This window comes from Ammospiza caudacuta, chromosome 2 (assembly GCF_027887145.1).
Source record: "Ammospiza caudacuta isolate bAmmCau1 chromosome 2, bAmmCau1.pri, whole genome shotgun sequence".
NCBI classification, from domain to species: domain Eukaryota; kingdom Metazoa; phylum Chordata; class Aves; order Passeriformes; family Passerellidae; genus Ammospiza; species Ammospiza caudacuta.
In genome coordinates this window covers 112694583-112712759 of record NC_080594.1, presented here as the reverse complement: position 1 = coordinate 112712759, position 18177 = coordinate 112694583, and the positions used below count along the sequence as shown (strand labels likewise).

General features: G+C 43.7%; 1 protein-coding gene across 1 annotated transcript in view; it reads left to right on the top strand.

Annotated features, from left to right (window-relative positions):
* Positions 1–285: 285 nt before the first annotated feature.
* The window catches only part of SRPX (sushi repeat containing protein X-linked), a 38904-nt gene continuing 21012 nt past the window's right edge, over positions 286–18177 (top strand). The window contains exon 1 of the mRNA XM_058799960.1: positions 286–355. Coding sequence (XP_058655943.1) covers positions 286–355 — 70 coding nt within the window. The remainder of the gene's footprint in view (positions 356–18177) is intronic.

Below are 18177 nucleotides of genomic sequence, written 5' to 3'. Positions count from 1 at the left end.
CCCTTCCAGCACAAACCATTCTGATCCTGTGATTCTGTAACCCCTGTCCGAGCCAGGGCACCACCGGGCCACTGGGCAGCAGGAGCCCCTCGGCGGGGACAACACACGGCACACCGGAGTCCCGGCGGATCCCAATCCCGGCCCGGGAGGCGGTGCCGGGCAGCGGGAGGAGTCTTCCCAAGCGCCCGGGAGCCGCTCGGTGAATGGCCCCGTCCCATTCCTTCTCCTCCTCCTCCTGCTGCTAGCTGCTGGAGCCCCGCGCCGGGCAGAGCCGCCGTGAGGAGCATGGGGAGCTGCTGGCTGTGCCTCGCCGCGCTGCTCGCCCTGGGCGCCCGGGCCAGCCTGGCGTACGAGGGTGAGGAAGGGGCGGCGGGGCCGGGGCAGGGGCAGGGCCGGGAGCGGGGCCGGGCCGGGGGCGGCGGGAGCGCCGCGGTGTCCGCGGCAGCCTGAGGGGCCGGGGCCCGTCCTGCTCACTCGCTGCCGACCCGCAGCGCTTTGTGCCTCGCTCTATGTCCGGTCCAGTCCGGTCAGCGTGGATGGAGCTGCGTCCTGGGTGTGGAGAACCGCGTTGCTACTGGAGTACTGGGTGCCAGGAAAACTTCCCGCCGTGCCGGGTTTGAGCCGTGCCGGAGCGGGCTGGTGGCAGCTCCCTCTCACATCTGCACCTCCGTGCCGCCGCCGTGGCACTCGGAGAGAGGAGGTGACAGCCGCTCAAAGCTGCTGAACAAGAGAGGCTCTGTGTTGTCCCTAAGTGTAAAGTGTAAGTCCGATGGGCCAGCCCTGCCTCAGCAGTTTTTGGTGCCCGGGTGAGACTGCATGCAGCAAGGTAATATCTCTTTTTAATGTGAACAATGAATGGGTGAGTCTGCCTCGTTTCTTAGGCACCTGGTACATTAAAAAATGCACGCTGATGCCATTTCACTTCTAAGTGTTTGTATTTCCTGTAGCAAAATTTAAATGAGCTCAAATTTAGGTTCCATTTCCATGCAAAAGGAAAGGGGTATGTGATTTCTGCCTGTTCTAAAGCAGATGCATTTTGTCAGATTAGACACTTCTGATTTGGTAGCATGGCAAACAAAGCCAGTGTAAACTGCCGTGCCCTGGTTGTGGTTTAACAGGTGTAGCAGTGAGAATTTGTGGTCAGAACAGAGCCTTTCATGTCAGTGGGTATGGATTCAAACTGATGTGTGTTACTGGCATGAAGGGGAAGGGCAGCAGTGAACACGGGAGAAAGGTGTCTTAATACAACTTACAGCTGCATGTTGGTGATATCCATATTTTGTTTCCTGGAGCTATCCCTGCCTAATACGTAGTTCTGTCCGTGGAGGGGTGTAAAGTGGCATAGGGGTGGTATTTGTGAGTTGACGTTTTGCTTTCCTTATTTTCATTGGCGGGTTAAGAGTGGCTTTTTTCCAAGGGGGAAGATGTTGGAACATGTTTATGCTCTTTCTTTACCAAACACTAAAGTATTGGACACATCAGTTGCTAAATCAACAAAGACCACAGAAGTTCCTGTCCTGGCATTTCTCTGAGGATTATTGTACTGCCAAATTCTCTTTATTTTCTTAGGAAGATGAGTGAATGGCTTTAGTTTGTGGTTCATGTGAATGTCAGTCTTCAAGTAGTTTACAGAGGATGCTAATATCCTATCCTCTGTTTTCCTAAAAGGACAAATGTAACCTCTCTAATCTCAAAAGTCTTAAGTTTTGCATGTAATCTTCAAGTTGGCTGCACAAAAGCCTGCTTGTTTCATCTTTCACTCATTTGAAAGTCCAATTTCCTCCTCATGCTTAGTGTCAAAGGCTCCAAAGAGCTTAAATCGTCAGCAACTGTAATTGTAAACCCTAATATTAAGTGAATGTTTCATGTTACTTTTCTTCTGTTTATTTTTACTAGAGAAATGTGGTATTCTTTCACATCCTTATTCCCAGTATGGAATCTAGTGAAACTGTTAATGGGTTTTTCTCTAATGGTACTGTGTTGGTGTATAACCATGCACATTAGGTACAGAATGCCACTAAGTAAACTAAAATGGACTTAAAAAAAATAAAATCTGTACAGCACGTGTGTGTGGGGCCCTCTTGATTATACAGGCACAAGCTTATTGAACCATTATCAAGATGTTGACACTTTGTAGGCAAAGCCAAGCAGCCTGTTTTGGATTCATGCAAAATGTTTGTAATTCAATAGTAGATTGTTCTTTAAATATCAGAAATAGTCCAATCAGCTCTTGAACTCATAATTTGATAACACTGAAGTTTCTGGTGTAGGAAAGTTATGTTCCACAATTCCAAAGACTATGTTAAACACCACACTAAATATGTGTAATTTTCATGCCCTAAGAATTCTGCTGTCAATTTTTTGATGGCAGGCAAGTAGAAATCAAGCTGGTATTCCACCTGGGAAATTGTAATTGAACTAATTATCTACGTGACATAAGAACGAAAACTGAGAAATATCCAAATAATTAAAATTCTTAAAATACTTAAAAACCTTTGAAGCAGCAGCTGTTTTAACTGTAACTGTATTTTCATATTTTCAAGTTTTGAAAGGATGCTGTGGATTATCACATTGATACATTCAAAGCTAAGAAGGCACTGAGGAAATCTCTCTGGTGGCACTACTCAGAGGAAAGTCTGTTTTCTCCTCAAGAACAGTTTAGAGATGCAGCTTTTGGTAGTTAAAACGAGAGTAAAACCTTTTTCCTAGGGGCTGAAGAGGGAAATGTGCCCTTGGAGCTCTTCAGAGACTTTCTGTGGTGCTGGGGAGGGTACAGCTGTCCATATGTACATTTTTATGGGGATCACTTGTTCAGTATTTGGGGGGTGTGAAGGTGAAATCAAGTGGCACTGTATGATGGAAGGCTGTGGTAGTTGTGTCTTACACTATTGGTAGATGAAAAGAAAAGCTTATCTATGATAGAATGAATGGGTTCTGTGCATTGGAACAGGGTACTTGTGTGAAGGGCCATGAACCTTGAGGGAGATGTCACTAAAATCACTTGAGAGCCATGTAATATTATGGAACTATTTTCAAAAGCTGTATGAGATTTAATTCAAAGAAAACAATATATACATAAGCACCATATGCTTATAACCTATGTATATTCTGGATTAAATATGGGTAGATGGAAGTCAGGTTGTGGAAATGGTGGTTCTCAAAGCTGTGTGCTAGGTCAAGAGCTCATCTGTGAGTGAGACTGCTGAGTGCCTCAGCCCTTCAGAGACAGGCAGTTCTCACCCAGTAGTTTTTATGCTATAAATAGACAAAGGATAGGAGGACAAAACTGAAGGAAGAGAATATTTAAGACTGCTTAAAGTCAAATTGCAGGCTTAAAAAAAAAACCTGGCATCACAATGATTTGATTCCTGCTCCATCAGACCAAGCTGCAGAATGGTCCAGAAGCAATCTCCAGGGCCCTGAGCAGCTGGTGCTCTGCGGTGCCAAGGGTGGGGCCTGTTGTGTCAGCTCAGAGTTCTTTTGTTGTATTTTTCTTCTAAACACAGTTTGCTGGCTGCCTTGGCCGTTCTGGGTGACAATTTGTATGCACAGGATCCAGTGTGGAGCTGCAGGCGCCGCTCGTGACCATGGTGGGCACAGACCTGGAGGTGTTGTGTGCTGGCCAAACCCAGCATGGGAATGAATGGTCTAAGGAAAGGTGTCCTGGTCCACAGCAAGGGGCTTGATCAGCTTTAAGATCCCTTCCAATCCAAGCCATTCTATGATTCTGTGATGTTCTGAATACAAGCAGGTGTTCTAAGGCACGACTTCATCCACAGTTGTGCTTTGGATGGGCTGGCTCTGTCTAAACAAGCTCCAGTTACCTGGACAGTTGCATATGAATAAGACTTCCAGCAGCATTCTCAAGTGACCTCAGGCGTAACAGATATGTCATATTAATATCAATCAATAATGTTAACTCATCTCCTGACACTGCTTTCATATATTCCTGAGTGAAGTGGAGCGTTTTCATGAGCTGTAGTAGTTGCCTACTGAAAACTCCTTGCAGCTTAATAAGCATTACCAAAGCAGTACATTTTTTCCTGAGTGGTCCTTAAATAATCAGGTCATTGCCTCCTCTCTGCTCAGCCTGCTCACTCTTCAGCAGCACCTGGGGGTTTCAGTGCAACTGAAATCTCCAGGGTAAGATCACATAAACAGAGAGTGAAATTAAGGATATTTCAATGAGTTGTTGAACTGTCCTTTCTCTCAGAGTGAAATACACCTTGCCAGAAAGCACAGACAAATTAAGTGCATTTAATGTCCTGGGTAGCCAAGTCTGGGCAAGCACTGGAGGTGGTGCAGGAGGTGCCATAGAACCATCAATGACAATTTTTTTCATGTCTGTAAGCTGCTGTACCCCTTTTCTTGGTCCACTGCAGCAGTAAGTCTGGCATGACAAAGGCTTGCCAAACATCTACAGTGTAAAATCTTGCATTTGAGATAGCCATCAGTACATGTCCTGCCCTCCTCTGGGTGAGCACCCCTGGCTGTGAGTTAACAGGGTGGTTTCCATGGGATCACAAGCCTCTGGGGAAGGGGAGCCTGCTAGTGAGCCAAACCAGGACAAGATTCACATGAACTGTTCTTGGATGTTCTCCTGTGCCCTCTTGTGGTATTTGATGTGAAATAGGCACTGAGGGTGGGTCCCACCTTGCTGCTCTGGACAGTGCTGTCTCTTCCAGCCTTCTGCACATCCTCACTGCCCTCCTTTTGCCTGTTGAGCATTGGCTCAGTATTTGGGAAGAGCTGCCGACCCCTCCTGGCAGTGTGCAGGGCGAATTACAGGCTGGGAGAGGGAAACACCTCCAGCCATGGCAGAGTGCTGAGCTTCTGGCAGCCTGTGCAGCTCAAGCTGGGGGTGGCTGGACATTTTTGGCAAAGGTTTTTGCCATTGGAGCAGATAGTTTCTGTAACTTCATGCTTTTTTGCTTGCTCAGTGAAAATACGTCTTCAGCCAAGGACAGATGACATCTGTGGGGTTCAGGTGGGCTGCTCGAAAAGACTCAAGTTTTTCTGCCTGATACATAGACCTGAAAAATAAAGAATGCTTGAAATTTTGGGTTGTTCTTCTGGGACACTAGACGGTTATTATGAGCTGTTTTTGAGGAGAAAAAAGAAGACCCACAACAAACATGCAGGATGGGTGTCATAAAGATTCTTGATTGCATTCATTTGTTTGAAACTGGTGAGTAAGTGTCTCTTTATGGGTGGATACATCTTTGATTTGTATAGTCTTTGATTTGTGATGTGCTGCTATGTGTCCTTCAGGGAGACACAGAAGAAACTTCTGCAGCTTTGCAGTAAGATATATAACATTAAAATTTATCTTAGTACTATCACTTGCTTCAGATCTTGCAGTAGATAAAAAAATGCATGTGTGAGAGTACTGCACATGTGAAGACTGGATGATTTAGAAGTTTTGTAAATCTTGTTTTGAAGATTCTGAAACTACTGTGCTGTTGATATGGAAGGAAACTCTTTCTTTCCCATTGTGCAAAATTTAAAATTTGTCACAACTCTGAATAGACACATCTCCTTATAATTTGAGCAGCATGAATGAAGACATCTGATTTTTTTCTTCCCTACGTCTTGCCCTCTTCTTGTTCTTTTGAGGAAATGCCATTGTTATTTAGGGTACTGGATTTAGATGTGTTGCACACACATTCACAAGAATAGCACTGCAGTTTGGAAGCAGTGCTGCAGTCAGGCTTTGGCAGCCATGCCGTGTTGTGCTGCCTGGTTTACCCAAAGCCTACACTTAACCAGCTTGGGCTGGCAACATGATTCACTCAGCAAAGTCTGTCTCCTTTTAGGCTGTGTCAAGAGAGTTTTAACCTGCCAGGGTCTGTGCTCCATCCTGGTGTCCCTCGGAGGTTTTTTGTCAGACTTCCTGATGCTGACTGGCCAGATGGGGGAAAATGCTGCTTCCAGCTCCTGCCTCAGTTAAATTGTGAGCCTCTGCCTGTTGGAGTTTTCTTTGGAGTTGTCAACTCAAATATAATTACTCAGTTTGAGTCTGCCTGTCTTGAGTCCATCCATTGTGGCTTTCTAGTTATACTGTGTGATTTCTTAGTGAAAGGGCCCCAAATTAACATGCCTCTGTACAGCTATTCCTGAAGATTAAAACCATGTTGGCTTGCATTCCCTGTTCTAAACTGCCCAGGGACAGATACCAGAAACATTGCACCTGAGTTATATGTCATAGTGAAATGTGTAAATAAGAAAACCATCCCAACAAAAAATATAAAGGTATTTCCCATACTTGCTGGGAAAGGAGTGGATGTGAGTGCCCTGTGCTGAAAGCAGGTACCTTTCCTATTACTGTAATAAGAAAAAAAAAACCAGATGACTTGCTGAAGTCACCTGAACAGGTGACTTGTTTCTTGTGAAGGCATCTGACTGGTAGTTTGCTTCAGCTTTGCAGTACTGATTTCTTTTTACTCACATTAAAGCAGTTGATTGACCTGTGTCTGCATTCCCTTTGTAATATGGTTTGTGCAGAGAGTTTTGACTGAAGACATTCATTCAGCTGCAGTTATTGCCATTGCACCATATCAAGTAACACCATGTGTGTGTATTTAGTTATAGAAATGCTACAGGTGGCTTTTGTGTCTCTTTGGAGTTGAAAAGGTGACCTGGACCTGGTTGTGGCTCTGGGCATTCCTGTGTGCTCTTCTGGCTTGTCTTTCCATTGCTCTCCTTATTGCTTCAGTTAAAGCTTCTGGGTGTGCATCCATTTTGGTGGGTGTCTGGAACAATATTTTGAGTTTCTTGTTGGTACTTGACATTTATTATAATGAGGTAGGAAATACATATCTGGGAGGAACAGGAGATAACCATAACTGGAAACTTACTTTGACTTAGAGTTTAGGGAAATTTCCAGCCAAGTACATCAAATCCTGAGTGTTTCTTTAATAAGGGAAGGCAGCATTTGCAGGAATGCCAGCAGTGTTCCTGGTATATCACTGATACCTCTGTTTCACCAGCGCTCTGGAAGCTTGCAGTGTTTGACTATCTGACAGCTTGTCATCTTTTTGGAAATTGGAACACCTGAATTGTGTTTTGGTCCTGTTTTTAGGAGAAGTGTTTCTGACTGGGGATTCTGTACCTCTCTCTAACTGCATGTCAAAACCAAAAATATTAAACTGTACCTTTAGATGTCTCCAAGGCATTTCAGACCTCTTGGATACCAGGAACAGCATGAGACATGCACTGCAGCCCTTTAAGTACTTTTGTTTCATTCTTATCCAAGCCCATTCTTTTGCAATATTTTTGTCTGCCATATTGTAGGCAAGTCATTAATATGTGTCATACTTATAAAATCACTCAGACATTTTAGCAATAATATGCATTAAAAGCCATAATTTTTTTTTTTGTGTGTGTAATAAAAAGCAACTTTTAACTCTGCAGAAAGATAATGTTGATTTATGGCTAATTTTCATATTGGAAGAGTAAATTGGTTTGCCAAAACAGGTCAGTCCAAAGGAATTGAAAGTAAGTCCTCCATCTGAGTTAGAAAACATTTCCCTATTTGTAAGCCCATCACAAGGAGTATGGGCATACATTTACTTGCAGTGCGTGAATTTTGTGTCTGAAGTACAATCCTGGTCTCTGTTTATTCTTCTGCCATTAACAAAGCTTCTCTTACTGCACAAAGACCATGAGAAGCCAGGACAGGCCACAGAAGAGGATCAAACTTGTAGTATGTGACACATGAGAATAAAATGAAGTATTAATGGTGGATTTTGTGGTGTAGGTGGTGTTCAGGGTTCCAGTTCACAGGAAGCCATGCTCTCCAAAATCCTCTTGGCCTTTCTTGTATGAAGACACCATGGTAAGTGGGGCTGACAAATGGCTACAGAAGTGCACAAATGGAAGAGAAAAGTAAGACCTGATTGCTGCAAAGATGAGTAATTTAAATAAAGTTCAACCTGCAAGTCCTGGGTACCTGTTCCATTCCACAAACTCCTCACCCTCCTCCCAAGCCCTTTTCAGAGCTGATGCAGCAACTCATGTTTTGTGTTTTAAACATTACTTTTAAAACCATGCTACTCAATTCCTAGTCACCTCTCATTTCCAGTGTGCAGAGAGTTGTGAGGAATCCCAGCCATTGCAGTGAGGCACTTTCTGTGTGTGGAGGGGGCAGCTTGGCAGGCACCATGGTGCACAGCAACTCACGAGTTCAGACAGCACTGCAGCTTCTGGGCTTTTACTTGTCAGCCACCTGCAATGAGAGCATTCCAGCCCTGTAACAGGCTCCTGAAACTCTGACAGCTGGAGCAAGCTCCCAGCAGCAGCTCCCTGATGGACTGCTCCTGCTGACAGCTCCTTGCCAAGGCACAGGGCTGTCGAGGGATGGTTGAAACAAGCTGTGCTATATCTGCTTTTTCCCAGAAAATGTTTCCTGTTCCCAGACTGAGCTGGGTTAGTGTCAGGTGTTGCTGGAGGTTGCCCTTTGGCTGTTTTCTTAGTGTCAAAAGTTGAATTTGTGTCAGGTTGCTGTTAAATCCTTACAAATGAGAGGCTGTGACTGCACAGGGGCAGAGTGGCCAGAGGCAAGTGCCTGGGGAGCTGCTGTGTGCAGCTTGTGTGACCCTTTGCCTTCTGCCAGGACTCCCTGCCAAACACAACATCCCATTTCCCGCCATGCAGTGAGGCCAGTACAGGCCTGTGATAGTAGCAGCCAGGGAGTGATGCTGTCTTTTGCACACAAGACACACCACACTGTGAAACTGACTGTACAGGATGTTTCTCATTTTTTTGTGTGTTATAGTAAAATTTTGTAAGAGGTGAAACTTTAAATCATGGAAAGGAATCAACTCAGAAGCACATTTTTACATAGACAACTCTGTGTATCCTTTGGTTATTTGGTCTGTCTGCAATGGAAATCCATGTCAAATCTTGGAGCATTTTTAATGACATGGATTCAGATTTACAAAGGGAAGGTGAGAGCATCAAATCCAGGACTATGAGCACTTGATTTCATGTTTGGGTGGTCCAAATCATTATGGCTTTTTACAAAACCTGTGTTCCTCAGCTGAAGAGGTGATTTTTCTATGAAATGTTGTACCTGGTTGAGATACATAGGAAACTGCAAAAGTGATATTTTTCAATTATTAAAAAAAAAAAGGGGGGGGAAGATTCAAATTTTTCTTCACAGAAGACTTCAGGGTGAGGTTTGTCCTGGTTCTGTGAGGGCTGGTAGTGGGACAGGGATCTCCAGCAGCCCAGAAGCATGAGCAGAGCTGGGACAGGCATCAGCTCTGGCTGCAGGGACAGGGGCACCCCGAGGCCAAGCCCCTGTCAGGGCTGGAGCTGCTGTGAGCATTATGGGCAGTGATACATCTCACATGTTTGGGTAAAATTCCACATTATTTACAGTGTATTAACTCTCAGTAACAATTTAGGCAGTGGTTTCATTTTTTCATGAGAACTATTTCTAGCTTTGTACCTTTTTTGTGGATTATTTTTCCCCCAGTGTGTTTCACATGCTCCCTTTTTACATCCCTCTCTGGTCCACGTGGCAGATTTGCAGATTGTCAGTCTGCTTTTAATGGCAAGCCCTGAAACATCACAAATCAGTTTCTCAGACTTTGATGCTTCTGTGAGAGGAAACAGTGAGAAATACAATGGCATCTCAATCCTGCCATTCTGAGGCAAACACCGATCCTTGGTGTATGTTTCCAGTGTCTTTGACTACTGTAATATTTTGACACTCAGAAGAAACTGGTGTAACAAGAATACCACCAAGTCTGTACATCTGTTGTTTAAAAATATCTGTTCTGCTCCAAGTTTCTCTTGTTTTGTTCTTGGGGTTTTTTCTCTGACAGTCTTTAGTTGTCATCCCAAAGATGTTTATGAAACTTGAGAATTTTTTCACTACTAAACTGATTTTGTGGAAACTAAAATTCATAGAACTGACTATTACAGGATAATACACTAATTATGATAAGAACCTGACCTTGGTAATTTGAAGCTGTCTGGCAGCTTTGCTTGCTGCAGCTGGCCATTCCTGCCAGATGTTGTTCATCAATCCCTGCATATCAGCCTGCCCTTAATGAAAGGGACCCAGAGCATGGCCATCCTTATTAGGTATCATAGCTGCACCAAACACAAACTTCACATTTCCCTGCTGAGCCCTGCAGCTTCCCAGCACGCTCTGTCCTGGTGTCAGGAGGCTGGGGCTGCACCTGCCACTGCACTTTTAGGAGCTGAAGGAAACAGGGCATCATCATCCTTCTTGCTGAGGACCATGGTGCTGGCCATACCTCTTGTATTTTTTGTATTTAAAACCTTTTTATATAAAACCAAGTTGGCCGTGTCCATGTTCCTCTTCTTTCCAAACAGGTTTCTTTTAGGGTTCCTTTTTAGGAGCTTCAGTCAGCTCTCCTGTTTCTAGTAGTGGCCAGTGGATTTTCCATTGCCCTTTTCCCTCTCCTGAAGAAGCAAGATGTAATTCTGGAAACATGGCCTCAGTGTGTTGAGGTCATTAAGTTTGTTTAAGTTATTATATTGGTGTTCCCTGGTCTCCTTTTGCCTTAAACTGGCAGTTAGGGTTCCAAAGGCAGAGGAAACTGAATATTATTTTGATTTCCTTTTATTTATTTACTTTCTAGTTTGGGGCATTTGCAGTTCCTGAGCATTGTCTTTGGCACTATGGCTATGTGTGTGGATAGATAGATTAGATAGATAGATAGATAGATAGATAGATAGATAGATAGATAGATAGATAGATAATCATAGAATATCCTGAACTGGAAAGGACCCACTGGGATCATCAAAGTGCAACTCCTGCTCTGCACTGGGCAGCCCAAAGAACCACACCTGACAGCATTGTCCAAATGCTTCTTGAGCTCTGTCAGGCTGGTGCTGTGAGCACTGCCCTGGGGAGCCTGTTCCATGCCCAACCACCCTCTGGGGAAGAACCTTTTCCTTTTATCCAACCTAAACCTCCCCTGACACAACTCCAGGCCGTTCCCTCAGGTCCTGTCACTGTCCCCACAGAGCAGAGATCAGTGCCTGCCCCTCCTGTTCCCCTCACAAGAAGCTGTGACTGCACTGAGGTCTCCCCTCAGTCTCCTCCAGGCTGAACAGACCAAACACCCTCAGCTGCTCCTCACTCAGCTTCCCCTCAAGGCCCTTCTCCATCTTTGTAGCCTCCTTTGGATGTTCTCTAATACCTTTATATCTTGTTCATATTGTGGTGCCCCAAACAGTGTGTATCATCAGTGAAGCTGGATCTTCTAAGCCAATATCCTCTCAAATGACCTTGGCAGCCACTCTTTCAGAAGGAAATTTGTTTACCCTCTTGATTTTGATGGAAGTGAGAGCATCTTCCTGATGGGGATTTGCCACTGACATGAATATTAATGAAAAAAGAGCAAGGGTTTGTCTCAAATATTCCTTTAAAATCTAATCAGCATTATTTTTTGCTGGCTCTGTGAAAAGAAATTTTGACTCTACCTTAGGATGTGATTAACATTGATTATTTTAAACAAAAGGAGCAAGCTGCTTCTCAAGAATTGGTTTATACAACTTCTGTGCTTTTGGTTGTATTAAATACTGTTTGTTGTGAGGCTGTTTTTAATGCTATTCTTTGTAAAAAAAATTAAATTCCTATCTCCTGTGTCCTGACAGCAGTTGCTTACCTTTTCCTTCAATTATTGGTTTGCTATTAAATTTGAAACTCCTGTACATCTTCTTTTGGATTTTGAGTTCCACCTGTTTTTCTGTTGTCTTTGCTCAGTTTTTGTCCTGTTGACTGCCCTACTTCCCCTGGAGTTGTTCTTTCAGCTGTTCCTCTCTGGTGCAATGCCTGCTTTTTCTCTACTCTTGCAAAGCACTAGTAAAGCATGAGCAGAAGTAGTCCTGGAGTCCTTAAGTCCCTATTTTCTTCAAAGAAGGGTGCTTGCTGCCAGCTTAGGGTTTGTAGTATTTCTGTGTTGCTTCTGACAGTCTGTGTCTCCACTTACTAAAGAGCAGGAGGAGATCACTGTCAGCAACATCACATTTTTCCACTCCCCTTCTGTTTTCTAGGAACTTGTTGGAGAGTTTCCTATATATTACAGACAGCTCCTGATGCTAGTTTTCAAGTGTTGGTGTAGTGTCTGACACTTGAAGCTGAGATTTTTCATAGGGAGCCTTTCTTTTAGTCTGCTCATAAAATCTGGAAAACCTTTTTAAAATGGCAGAGCTTCAGAAATAACGTGTCTGAAGGTTAAAAAACCCCAGTGTATCTGGTACTGTAGTATTCAAAGTTAGAGGCTGAGATGTGCCAGTTTCCAGTGTCAGCATTAAAAAGAAAAAAAGAAAAAAATTTCTTCCATCTGCCACCAATTCAGAATAGATCAGGATTCGTTTTCAACCTCCTCCTTTGGAAAGTTATCCAAAGTCCACTGGAACTCGTCATTAGAGAGACTTTCAGCTTAAATGGTCTTTATTTAATTAAACAGTTACTCATAGTCCTACCTCTTTTCAGTCCCTTATTAGCCTTCCATAGGTGACTTGCTGGTTTTGTGTTTTCAGTGTGCTCCTAAAATGTAAGCCTATGTTGAAGACTCTTAACATCTTAATGTAAGGGAAAAAACCCCGTATTGAAGTATGTTCACAGGAATTATTTCTCTGTTTTCCATTCAAAGTCACTCCCTTCTTCCCACAAGTGAGAGTCCCTTGCTCCTGACTGCAGTGACAATGTCTACATGGATTAACCACCATCTCATGGTGTGGAATAACCACTGAGACACCGCTCCAGGCTCTGACCCTTCACAAAAAACAGTCTTTGCAGAGCCTCCTATATTTTGTCAGACACAGAGTGCAAATTCTTCTGTATGGAACATTCTTCTATATGCATGGACAACCCCATAGCTGCTGTGCCTATTGAAGGCTAAGCCAGAGTTTAGGCCTAGCAGAAAACCTATACCTAAAGCTAAACTAAACTAGAAAAGCATCTGTGATAAGGGTAACAAATATATTTTGCAGTATGCAGCTAAATGTCTGTGTTTTGTGTAGATGTCATGCAGCCATACCTTCCTTAAACCTATTGACTAAAGGATGTACATTTTGTTCAGCTGTATTGGTTTGCATTTTAGTGTTCATGACACTTTTCATCCTCTCTGTGGTAACAGCCTGTGACAGTTTCTGATCATAAAGAGAGATGCTGCCACTAAATGTTTTAGCATTATTTATAGATGAGTACCTTAAGAAAAAATCAAACTTTTAATTCCTCACAGCCTGAACAAGGGAAACATTTTTCTCTCATCTCATCCATGTTAGTCTGCTGCTGGCATAACGAGGTGCCTTTCCAAATGATCAGTGACTTCTTTTGTTTGCCTGCCTTTTCAGAGTTTTTATTTTATTTTGCTGTATTTCACTTTACTGAAAGTTCCTTATTTAGGTGGAGCCCTTTAAAAGGGAGGAAATAAGCTTTTGAACCTTCTCTTGGTAGCTTAAAAAATCAGGGAAGCTAACTCTTCTTTTTCCTCGGCTCCTCATTATTTAAGTCTTTGGACAATGAGTCAAATCAAACAAAAACCAACTCACTGACCGGGCTGAAAATCAATATCACTTGAGGGCAGTCTTCATGTATGTAATAGTCAGATTTTTCCCTTTGAGCCAAGCTGCCAGCTTGATCCCATTCTCTTGATGAATCATTGTGGCACCTTGTGGCTCATACTGCTCAGCCACCAAGGGAACATGGCTTATGTGGGAGACAAGGATCAACAGAGGAGATGACTGATACTTTTCTTGAAGTTGCACTGATGTTAACTCCCAAATGTATCTTTACTGGCCTTTTGAGCTTTTTTTTTTCCCCCCACAGTAATCAGCACTTTATTCCAATAGCAGAGGCCTTTCATCCATATATTTCACTGGTTTTTGGTCTACATTTTCCTCAATTTTCTGTTGAAAACCCAATTTGAGATGTATACACGTTTGATAACTTAAAATTAAATTAAATTGTCACTTTTCATTGAATCACCCAAAATGTCACATCACAAAAGCAATTCAGGGCAAACCAGAATTTCCAGAATTAGGATTCTGGAGTTTTCTTTAGAATTTCCAGAACTAGTATTCTGGAAATACCTTGTTTGTTTTCATTGAATATAAGGACACCATTTTCATGAAGAATATATTTTTTTTTAACAGCTTCAAATGAATAGTATTTAAAAAACAACCTTTGGCCATTTAATGGTGCAAATTGCAAGCAGCATTTGAACATACTGCTCATTCTAACACTAAACACCTGATTACAGGGGGAGCAAATTCATTTGCAATGGAGCAAGGTATGCAGGAGCAGCCTGGGACTGCACTAAGGTTCCTGGATCTTATGGAGGTGTTGGCAAAGAGGTTTGTAGCTTCTTGTTATGTCTGCCAGCTTTCCCTTGACTGCAGCTGTGTTACAGCACTTCTGCCTGCATTGAGTCAGAGCCACTTCAGCCACTTCCACTTTTTATTGCCAGTCTGGAGTGGGAAAAATAAACCAAAATCAGTGGTGGAAAATGTTTTGCTTTGTTTGCTGTATCTAAGGTATCCACATGTGTCCATAAAAGGAAGCAGAATACAGAATTGTATTTTACAGAACTTTTCTGGACTAGCACTAACTTCTGTATCCATACGGTTTCCATCTCACCACTGATTTTTCTGAGAGTAAACTGCATGGGCATGGCCATCTGCTTCTGGATATGGCACTGAGGTGAAGGAAACTCCTTGATCAGGAGTAGTGCTTTTTTTTGTTGCACAACATTTGCCAACACATGAAACAAGTTTTATTTTGTTATCTGCCTTCTATGCAGAGCGATAGCTCTCTGAAAATGTAATTAATCTGTTTGGAAACACCTTCAGGACTCAGTGTCAGCTACAGTGTTTGTTCATAGTCACATCGGTCACAGATGGCAAGGGAAGAGGAAAGAAAGAATCTTTTGGAAGAACCCATGCCTGCATTTTCCTAATCCAGTTAATGATTTCTGTGTTATTGGGTGATTTTACTTCACAAATCATAAACTACTGCTGGCATGCAAACTTCAGGCATCTCTGACCTCTTTTGAGCTTGATAATTCTGAAGTTTTCTGTTCTGCATTTCAGTTGTGCTTTGATTGTGACTTTGAAAGAGCTGTTCTTTGATGGGATCTTCTATGAGGCATCTCTCTTGAAGCAAGTTAAAACCTGTGCACTAAAACATTGTGTTTGCATCTTAATCAATACTGAGACACAGTGAATTAATCTGTGTACAGCCCTGAGGGTATCCTCTTGGTGTAGGATTGTTTTCTGAGCCTGAAAGGCTCTACACCTGCAAGGAATAGAAGCACAGCAGTGCATGTGGCTGTGCATGGAAACTCAAATCTGTGCTATACACCTGTGTATTTCCATATGTATAAGCAGGGAAATGCTTAAACATCTCTGGAAGTTATTCATTTGGGCTAATAAACTGCACATAAGATTATTAACTTGGCTGGCATTCAGGACCATGCCATGATTTTCTTGATATCCTCTGCTTCTCAGTTAAGCACAATTACTGCTGAATACAAAATGGTTGTGTTTCAATGCTTTAAGGTCCATTCCAACCCAAATCCTTCCATGATTGTAGGATTTCTATTATAAAACAGCACCAAGAACAACAAAAAATATATATAAGGCTTCATAGACCAGATGCAACAAAACACCTAACTGTGCAGGCAGTTTTTAAAGAAATACTGAAGTCCCACCAAAGCAAATGGTTTTTAGACATGAACTTTGCAGACCTCTGGGGTGTAATGTTCAGCCAGTAAAGAATGAGATGATAAACCCAGCTTTCCATTTTTAGTACCATCATAAAGATGAGTGCAAGTATTTTTACACACAAAATGTGAACATCGTGACCATTTTGTGCCTTTTCTGCCCCATCATGTGCTTCTTCAAGACTTCTGAGGTCTTAGAGTGACCTTAGCCGTGCCATTCTCCAAGAAGCTCTTCAGTTTGCTGCAGTGGAATTAAGGTTTTAAATTCACATATTTGATTTGCCTTCAGATACTGTGGAATGTAAAACTCTGAGGCAAAACATTGGAGGAACTAAATCCAGATGTTGCAAACTTACTGGTGGAAACTGGTTATTCTCTTTTTACACATGGTTAAACTGATGAACTTTTTGAAAATGGGAGGAATTCCCGGGCACTTTTTCTCTGATTTGAAGGATAGGTTAAATGTGAAAGGAGCTTTCTCTTTCCTCCCAGTACCAAGAATAGCCAGACTACAGAAGATGCCACCTAGGTTCATTTAATTAATGTTGTTTTTGTGTTCTCAAGACTGTCATAGTTTTGAGGTGGCTTTTGGTTTTTCTGTAGTCTGCAGACTACAGAAGCTGCCACCTAGGTTCATTTAATTCATGTTGTTTCTGTGTGCTCAAGACACAGTGTCATTTTAGTTTTGAGGTGGCTTTTGGTTTTTTTGTTGTTTTTCATTTTGCTCTCTTCCTTTTTGTTATTCTGTGAAATCTATCATGCAACTGAAATTGGCTATTATTGCTGTATTTTTAGGTTTTTTTGCTGTTTTTCATTTCCCAGCAGCACTAAAAACGTTGGAAATGTGGTGATCTTTGCACTATAGGCTACAGGCAGAGTGGCTAGAAAGGTTCCTGGAGGTAAAGGACCTGGAGGTGCTGGTCAGCAGTAGCTGAACGTGAGCCAGGTGTGCCCAGGGGACGCCAGTGTCACCTGGCCTGTGTCACCAATAGTGTGGCCAGCAGGACCAGGTCAGGGATTGTCCTCCTGCACTGGTGAGGCACCCACGAGTGCTGTGACCAGTTCTGGACCCTTTAATTCAGCCAGGGCATTGAGGGGCTGGAGCATGTCCCGAGAAGGGGACTGTGCTGGGAAGGCTCTGGAGCACAAGAGCTGTGAGGAGCGGCTGAGGGAGCTGGGTTAGCCTGGAGTAAAGGGGCTCAGTGGGCACCGTGTCGCTCTCTAGGACTCCCTGAAAGGAGGCGTAACAAAACGAGATCTCTTCCACCAGGCAGCAAGCGATAGGATGACAGTACGTGGTATTTAAGCTGCACCAGGGCGGGTGCAGCTTAAAAAAAAAATATTTTTTTTCACTGAAAGGGTGATGACACATCAGAACGGGCAGTCCAGGGAGGTGGGGGAGTCACTTTCCCTGTAGGTATTTAAGGAACGACTGGACGTGGCACTCAGTGCCGTGTTATAGTTGACATGGTGGTCTCAGGTCACACTCGACGATGTCTTTTCCAGCCTAGTACATTCTGTGATGCTATGGAATGTCACTTGGCCAGGCACGCAGTCCCGGCCCCTCGGTGCCCTGGCTGAGGCAGGGCTGGCACAGCAGGGCCGGTCACGGACCAGGCGGGGATCCCGCACATCTCTGCGGGCCAGGACAGCACAGGGGGAGTCCCGGGGGCCACCGGGCAGCAGGAGCCCCTCGGGGGGGACAACACCCGGCACAGGGACACCGGAGCCCCGGCGGGAGCCGCTCGGAGAATCATCTCCATCTCCTCCTTCTCCTCCTCCTCCTCTTCCTCCTCTTCCTCCTCTTCCTCCTCCTCTTCCTCCTCCTCCTCCTCCTCCTCCTGCTGCTGCTGGAGCCTCGGGCCGGGCAGAGCCGCCGTGAGGAGCATGGGGAGCTGCTGGCTGTGCCTCGCCGCGCTGCTCGTTCTGGGCGCCGGGGCCAGCCTGGAGTACGAGGGTGAGGAAGGGGCGGCGGGGCCGGGGTCGCTGCACTGGATTCTGATATAGAAATGACAGCACCGAGTTCTCGTTTTCCGTCGCTTTCACCGCAGTTTCCCGTGCCAGAACTTTGCCTCTTCCTTCTTTTTCTCTGTTACAAAGGAATTATATATAGCATGTGAAGTGTTGTTCATGTGTATGCAGTGCCTGGCTTGGCACTATGTTCTTGTGCCCTGATATTGCCATCGAACTGTACAAGTGAACCTCTGCAATAGAGACAAAATTTTATTTTGTGAATGAAGAAATCATATTTTTTTTCCTGACATAAACAGAATTGTGTAAATCCATAGATTAATCTTTAAATTAAAGTTTTATTTCATGTGTTTTGCTTGACATCTGCCAGAACAAAGCCCGCACCTATTTTTGGCAGGAACCAGCTATGATAATTTTAGCATGGTCCTTATATGGTTTGGTAGCCCAGTTTTCAGTATATGTGAGGCAGAAATGCTTTGAATTGTGCCTGAGA